Genomic DNA, 8,267 nt, shown 5'->3' with positions numbered 1-8,267 from the left:
CCATTATCGGCAGTAGAGACCCTTAGGGTCTCTATATTTATCATATTGTCTATGATTTATACCCGGCTTTAGATAAGTTAGTTTGGAAAGAATGACAGTACAATTTCTACGCAAAAAAATCCGTACCAAAAGATTAGTATAAATCGGTATAAATTTTTATGCGGTCAACGTTACTGTTAAGCTTTAAAATTTTGTATATATTTTTTTAATACTTATTTCAATTGTGCATATATGTATGCTGTTTAATGTTTGATCGTTTTACGTATTATCTATATGACAGTATTTTATATGACAGTACAGCACCCAGTTAAATGTTAATAACGTGGGAATTAAGATAAATATATGATTCGATCAAGTCTTAATTTAAATATCTATTATTTCCAATGGTTATAAGAAGCTCTGGTAAGGAACATGAAGTCAATTTATGAAAGTAATTTTATTTTTTATGTAGAACATTGTAAATTTTACAAATGTAAATGTTTTGAATATAATACAGCAGCAATATATTAATATAAATTTAAGCAACGTTATGTTTCAGATGTGTTAATTTAAATCCTATGAAGTTATCAAACTCTGAGCTATATAAAAGATCATCGTACAGGAGAAATAGATGTTAAATGATATGACAATATTAAGTACTTCAAATTGGTAACACAAATGTCCATAAATATGGATACCATGAGATACTGTCCACCGAACATTACTTTTGACGATATCTGGATAGACCATGGCGTATCTAAATGTTTCATGGATACCGTCTCTACAAGTATAATTTCTTTGTACTTGATTATATTTGGATCTGCCCAACTTTGGATATATCGCAAGTATGGGACAGAAACTGAAGAAAGTATATTACCAAGAAGCAAACTGTATAATTTACAAAAATTTGTGCTGTACCTTGTCCCTGTTTTAAGTGTAATAAGAATAATTTTACAAGCTACAGTCTTGGACAATGGAATGGTCTATGGATATATGGTGAGAATCATTATACATAATACAAGTCTTTGTTTTGTGTAAAGTTATACTTTCTATTACCCAGATAGCAGAGTGGCGTCAAGTGGCGTAATAGTGCAGTCAAAGTGACGGATTGTTGTTGTTAGAGACATCACTTTGACGGCATTGTAACGTCATTTGATGCACTCTGCTATCTGGGTATATAGGGTAACTCCAACTGTTTACTTTTCTAACTTTTGCCTGTTATAATACAATATTTGTTTAAACAAAACTTTTTCAGTTTAGAAAGAATTTCTATTTGTTCTTTTACTTGACAGCAAAAAAAAACAGATAAAACTTATACATTTTAAATGTAAAAGTGGTTCCGGTCAAATTGGCTGAAATATGTTGTAGCTTAGGTGATGCTGATCAAAAGTCTCTGTGGACAACAGAATCTAAAAATCAAAACTAAAGCGGGGAGCACACACTTCTGCACAACGCATAATACGTAAGCATAAGAAAATTGATTGGTCTATTTTCTTATGCACATGTATATGGATCAATCAGTTTTCTTATGCTTACGCATTATGCGTTGTGCAGAAATGTGTGCTCCCCGCTTAAAAGTTACGGTGGCTTAAAGTGAGTGCCATTGGAGTTTAAAAAATGCCTGTTCTTGAATACATATATTAAGTTAATATTAAAATGTTTGAAAAAAAATATATGTACATATATACATCTAATGTGTGTGGATGTGGATATGTATGTACATACGAAAAATAATGTGTATTTAGACTGTTGGCAGCATAAAAAGATCGAGATCTGTAACGTAGAGCAGGAGATGTAGGAATCTCATATCTTTAATGGTTTTAAGCATTGTTTCCTTGTACTCAGAATTATTTTTAATGCAAACATAATTGTGACGTAAAAGAAAATTGACATCTTTAAAATAACTAGGACAAATAAGAACTAGTATTTTATGTACTAAAAATATTTTATATACTAACTATACCGCAGTAATGACTACTTAACTGGCTAATAAGACTTACGACAAACTGACGACTGACAAAGAGATGTGAGTCTGATCATGCAATCTCCACGTGGTACACTTGGTCAGTGTTAATACCGGCGACACAAATTACGCATACATGTACACCCATATACTTACCACACACACACACACACACACACACACACACACATATATATATAGATTTTTTTAAAACATTTTTTTATTAACTTAATACATATATTCAAAAACAGGCATTTTTTAAACTCCAATGACATTTACTTTCAGTGTATCTTTTATAGTTTTGATTTTTGGACTCTGTACCCATGGAGACTTTTGATCAACACCACCTAAACTACAACATATTTCAATTTTAGCCAAATTGACCAGAATCACTTTTACATTTAAAATATGTGGGGTCTTTTGCTTTATAGATAATTAATAGCATGAATGTCAATATTCTTGCAGATATTAACAACAGTATTAACAGTAATCGTTTATCCATATTCGATTTATATACTGAAAATTGAAAGACATAAACTATTACCAAGTGTGCCGCCGCATGGCCATGGATTCGTGCTATTAGGTTTTTGGACATTAGCATTTGTTGCTGAAAATTTGGTTTTAATTAATATTGGAAAACTTGAATGGTGGTTCCACTTGAACTCGTAAGTCTATTAAAAGAAAAGGATTCTACAAAGATGGATAGAACATTTTTTTTTAAGTAAATTTTTTCAAAAAGTAATTCCAAAATTAATTTATCTAATTTCAATGTTTTGTTGCAGCCTGACAGATCAAATTGAAATGGCTCTATTCATTTTGCGATATGTTAGTAACCTGTTGATTTTTGCTCTCGGTTTACGAGCTCCTGGCATTGCCAATTTTGACTCCGATTATCGTACACTTAATGATGACACAATTATGCGATCACAATATTATCGTGAAAGAGTAAGCAATATATAACTACACGTATAGTATACGATTAAGAAAATATTAATTTACACAAAACTATTTATAGAGATCAGATAATGCTTCCACATGGACAAATCTGTGGTACAAGACTAAAATTTTAGGACCGTTTTTATGGCCAAAATCAGACTTTTTGCTTCAATTGAGAGTGATATTTTGCTTCGTGTTGCTGCTATCTGGACGTTTGATAAATCTTTATGTACCGATTTACAATAAAAAAATTGTGGACAGCGTTACGATTTCTCCTGTAGAATTTAGGTACGTAATTGAGTCTCTTATTATTCATTCACATTGATTTACAGAAATTGCGCTAATTGTCACTTCTTATTGTAGGTGGGATATAGTATTGATATATGTAGCATTCAAATTTCTGCAAGGTGGTGGTACAGGAGGTATGGGTTTGTTGAATAATTTAAGATCCTTTCTATGGATCCGTATTCAACAATATACTACTCGTGAAGTGGAGGTAGAATTATTCAGGTAAGTTAAAGTTATGTCGCCCCTCTTAAATATTAGGATTGCATTGAAAAAAAACTTGTCATTACATCGTTTTTCACAGCGTCTATCAAGCAAAATAGAATTTATTTTTATAATTACAAATATAATATCCCTTCTCAAGGCATTTACATAGATTGAGCTTGCGTTGGCATCTCGGAAGGAAAACTGGTGAAGTATTAAGGATCATGGATCGTGGCACAGACTCGATCAATAATTTACTCAATTATATCCTCTTTTCGATTCTACCAACCATTATTGATATTATTGTGGCCGTTTTGTTTTTCGTCAGTGCATTTAATAAATGGTTCGGTCTCATTGTTTTTACAACTATGGTTCTTTATATCGGTAAGCATAATAGTAATAGATAGTAATAACTGATGTGTAGTAATAATAGTACTACTAGAAACCTTATGCTCATTGAGATTGTAAAAATGAGCAGATTTATTGTCACAGAACCAGCGAATCGTGAAATACTAATATAAATCTTTCCCTTATCAACATCTTGTCTATCAATCTAGCTGCCACAATTGCAGTCACGGAATGGCGTACAAAATTTCAAAGACGTATGAATTTGGCCGACAACGCGCAGAAAGCACGTAGCGTTGATAGTTTACTGAATTTTGAAACGGTGAAATATTACAGTGCAGAAGCATATGAAGTGGAAAGCTACAGAAAAGCAATTTTAGATTATCAAGTACAAGAATGGAAATCAATGATCACGCTGAATATCTTAAACACTTTACAAAACATAATTGTCTGCGGTGGTCTATTATCTGGATCACTATTGTGTTTACATATGGTTAGTGCTCACATAAAAATGTATATTGTAACTGTTATAAACAAAAATGTTTACTTGTAGTGACAAAATGTATACGTACAATGATAAATTGATTTTCTTGTAGGTTGTTTTCCACCAAGGTTTAACAATTGGCGACTATGTTTTGTTCGCTAGTTATATAATACAACTTTACGTACCACTAAATTGGTTTGGCACATATTATAGGTAATATATATATATATATATATATTTATTTATTAATATTATTATATATATTAAAAACGGATATATTTATTTACATAACGCACGAGTTATTACAGAAATATACAATTTATATTTGTTATCGATTGACCACACTTTGTCTAAGCTATTATCCCAAGCAATTTTATTCATTTCTTTGGATAACCTTTTTTTTTGTCCAAAGGGCCATTCAAAAGAATTTTGTCGATATGGAAAACATGTTCGAGTTACTTAGGGAAGAGCAAGAGGTAATAGATGCACCAGGAGCTGGACTATTGGATGTCAAGCGTGGACAAGTGGAGTTCTTGAATGTATCGTTTGGTTACACTCCTGAGAAACTCGTGCTCAGAAACGTCAGCTTCGTCGCACCCGCGGGAAAAACGATAGCGTTAGTTGGCCCATCCGGTGCCGGGAAAAGTACTATAATGCGATTACTATTTCGCTTTTATGATGTGGAACAGGGCGCAATTTTAATTGACGGGCAGAATGTAAAGACTGTTAAACAGGAGTCTCTCAGAAATAACATAGGTAGTTTTACATCAAGCATTTTCCATAATGATGGATAAATTATCCATCAGACTAAACGTTTATTCGATGAGTGCTTATCCTGAGAAAATTTGTACGATTTTACAGGTGTCGTACCGCAAGATACGGTCTTGTTTAACAACACTATAAGATATAATATTCAATACGGTCGTATTGATGCACTAGAAGCGGATATAATTGCTGCTGCAAAATACGCGGATATTCACGAGAGGATTCTCACATTTCCGAGCGGTTACGAAACACAGGTTTGTCAATATTGTTGGCCTGCATAGGGGCGCGAATCCGATTCTTTTTAATGTAATATTTAGATTCTGCTAGATCTCTGACTCCTTTTCTGCCTTTCTTTATTTTTCTCATCGGCTGGTCTCATAAACTTTGAAATTTCAAGTTGAAATAAGTTTATAGACATCCAACCATAAAAAAAAGATCTATATTTATAATTCAAATAAAATTAACGTTTATTACGTTTGTACGTTTGTATGTTTGTATTTACTTTTTTAATATTATATGTTTGTGTTTAATTCTGTTTCTTAGGTTGGCGAAAGAGGACTTAGACTAAGCGGTGGTGAAAAGCAACGCGTTGCAATTGCACGCACAATATTAAAAGCTCCAAAAATAGTACTGCTTGATGAAGCTACGAGTGCTTTGGACACACAGGCGGAGCGTAATATACAAGCAGCATTAAACAGAATATGCGCTGAACGAACTACTATCATTATAGCGCATAGATTATCCACCATAATTCATGCGGACGAAATCCTCGTCTTAAAAGATGGTGAAATTATTGAAAGAGGCAAACACGAAGAACTAATTTCACACGGTACTGTTTATCATGCTATGTGGCAAGCGCAGCTTCAAAATAATCAAGAGAATAGCAAGAATGAGACAAATTCAATCCATGAAAATGATGTCCTAATTAATTAATAATATAATTATACATTTACACACACACACACACACACAAATACACACACACGGGATGAGGAAAAAATATGGAAACCCTGAAAAATTTCAAAGTAAAACTCCCATATTGTAGTATATCTTGAAGGGCATAAAGTAGGAAAAATTTTGGCACAAACCAGAGGTCGATACGTTGATCCGTTCAGGAGTTATTTAGGGCCAAACTTCGAAAAAGCCAATTTTTGGCCCTAAATAACTCAACATATCTACCTCTGGTTTGTGCCAAAATTTTTCTTATTTTATGCCCTTTTAGGCTCCTGGTCCCTAAGCCGAGAACTCTGCGTTGACGGTGGCGACATACCGTCACGGCAGAAATAAGAACTCTCCAATGGAGAATTCTGGCTACGGTCAATGTGACACTACAAATGCTTCGAAGCATTCCTCTTCTCTTTTCTTTCAATGAAGAAAGAAAGAGAAGAAGAACGCTCCAAAGCATTTGTAGCGTCACGTTGACCGTAGCCTCTGTCTTTTGTGACATGCGCTGTTGACAACCTATTTTGCGTTGCGTTATATTTCTTTATTATTCGCTCTGTACTTGTGCTATAACGTTTAACGTATTCGTGAAACTCGTGAAATTTAACGTATGGTAAGATTTGCAAGAAATAAATATCCTGAAGGAACATTATCTCCACTCCTTTCGAGTCGTCAAATGGCTTGTTTTTCCGTATGTTTAGGCTTCGTTTTATGGCTGTTTGTTTATTGTCGAGGGAAAAGGATAGTATCCGTTAAATTTTAGAAGTGTGCTGAAACGATCTATAGTGATTTTTTATTGAAATGTCTTTATTTCGGAAAATACCGCAACATAAAATAGGGTAATTTCTCGCCTCGATAGCAAGAAATTCATGGCCGCGGTGACTACCCAGGAGCCTAAAAGGTGATCCTAAAGCCGTGATTCTAGCCGGTTTTTTTCAGTTTTTTTCTTAGCACTAATCTTTTAATTGGCTTTATAGAAATGCAAAATTCTTGTCTAGAATTAAAGTACGCATCAAAATCTAGGTCATGGTGGTCGAATTTATATGTGGTGGTCGTCACGTATAACAAAAAATATTAATTTTTTTTCGTTTTCGATATAACTTGCAATTCTGTAAAGCCAATTAAAAGATCCATCGAAAAACGATAATGTCGGTAAATCATACGGCTGCGTCCCATTTAAAAAATTCGACGTGACCTGTTCTGATCTTGGCGACGTCATCCAAACCCAAACTGATAAGATCAGTAAATAGATCTTTTTAAAAACCCCACTTTTATCCGAAATAATTTTCTGTAAAGCTTGTTTTTCGAAATTTGTCAGGGTTTCCATATTTTTTCCTCACCCTATATATACATATACAGGGTGTATCTGAATGGTCTGTACAAACTTTGGGAATAAGTTCCAGGGACCTAAACAAGCAGAAAATGTCCCATAAACATGGGGTCGGAAACGCTTGCTTCTGGAGTTACGACGGTTCGAAGTTTTTCTACAATGGCTGGAAAAATTATCATGTCAAATCACATAGGAGTTACAAACTGTGTTTATTTATTTCCTCGGTTTTGTCACAGACATAACAGGACAGTACACTTGCTACAGCAAATCCTCGAAATGGCATCCGTTGGATTCCAAGAAAGCCTGCGCACGTGTTTACTTATTTCTTCGTCTAACTTTTTTCCTGAATCCCTCGCCAGTCAGTGCGGCGACATGCGCAGACTTTCTTGGAATCGAGGTAAATAAACACAGTTTGTAACCCCTATGCGATTTGACATGATAATTTCTCCATTGCAAAAAACTTTGAACTGTCATAACTCCCGAAGCAAGCGTTTCCGACCCTATGTTCATAGGACATTTTCTGTTTAGGTCCCTGGGGCCGTAAACGGAATACGGGCCCTGGAACTTATTCCCAAAGTTTGTACAGACTATTCAGGTACACCCTGGGTATATATATATACATATATATATATATATATATATATATATATATATATATATATATATATTATGTATATATATGTAATGTATAAATTGTTATTAATAAAATCATTAATTTCATATATGTATATCTATATACTGTCTGTGAATAAAAATAAGTGGCAGATATAAATGCAGTATATTACATAAGATTGAGAATTACAAAGAGATATATTATTTATTTATACATTAAATTTTGTGCAAGAATTCTTATTAAAATTAAATTGTTATTGCTATCGTAGCCATGATTGGAGGTGGGAAATAAATGTAATAAAGCTGTCATATAAAATTCAATTTGATTTCCAATTGTAAAAAAATATATAGTATTGCTCGAACGTCTTCATGTTCTTTCTCATTCTGTTGTCATTCCTTAACGAGTTATTTCGTTTACAAAA

The 8,267-nt window shown here is 33.5% G+C and overlaps 1 protein-coding gene across 1 annotated transcript; it reads left to right on the top strand.

The window, feature by feature from the left end:
- The first annotated feature begins 58 nt into the window (after window positions 1-58).
- Hmt-1 (ABC transporter ATP-binding protein/permease Hmt-1) lies at window positions 59-8,207 on the top strand. Its single transcript, XM_071794509.1, has 12 exons — window positions 59-402; window positions 539-975; window positions 2,408-2,607; window positions 2,725-2,887; window positions 2,958-3,166; window positions 3,242-3,388; window positions 3,528-3,751; window positions 3,925-4,205; window positions 4,309-4,409; window positions 4,609-4,952; window positions 5,058-5,215; window positions 5,505-8,207. Exons 2-12 carry the CDS (start codon window positions 658-660, stop codon window positions 5,892-5,894), a joined length of 2,535 nt encoding a protein of 844 aa, XP_071650610.1. The 5' UTR covers window positions 59-402; window positions 539-657; the 3' UTR covers window positions 5,895-8,207.
- The last annotated feature ends 60 nt before the right edge of the window (window positions 8,208-8,267 follow it).

The sequence above is a fragment of the Temnothorax longispinosus genome, chromosome 12 (genome assembly GCF_030848805.1).
Source record: "Temnothorax longispinosus isolate EJ_2023e chromosome 12, Tlon_JGU_v1, whole genome shotgun sequence".
Taxonomy (NCBI): domain Eukaryota; kingdom Metazoa; phylum Arthropoda; class Insecta; order Hymenoptera; family Formicidae; genus Temnothorax; species Temnothorax longispinosus.
Note: the sequence above shows the minus strand (reverse complement) of the source record. Positions and strands in the feature narration are given on the sequence as shown.

What these genes read in the sequence shown, in the direction of transcription:
- Hmt-1 (XM_071794509.1), top strand. Translation starts at nt 658, where the DNA reads ATGTCCATAAATATGGATACCATGAGATACTGTCCACCGAACATTACT. An exon ending in GTGGAGGTAGAATTATTCAG is followed by an intron (nt 3,389 to 3,527) that starts GTAAGTTAAAGT and finishes TCCCTTCTCAAG; the next exon opens with GCATTTACATAGATTGAGCT. An exon ending in AACTATGGTTCTTTATATCG is followed by an intron (nt 3,752 to 3,924) that starts GTAAGCATAATA and finishes CTATCAATCTAG; the next exon opens with CTGCCACAATTGCAGTCACG.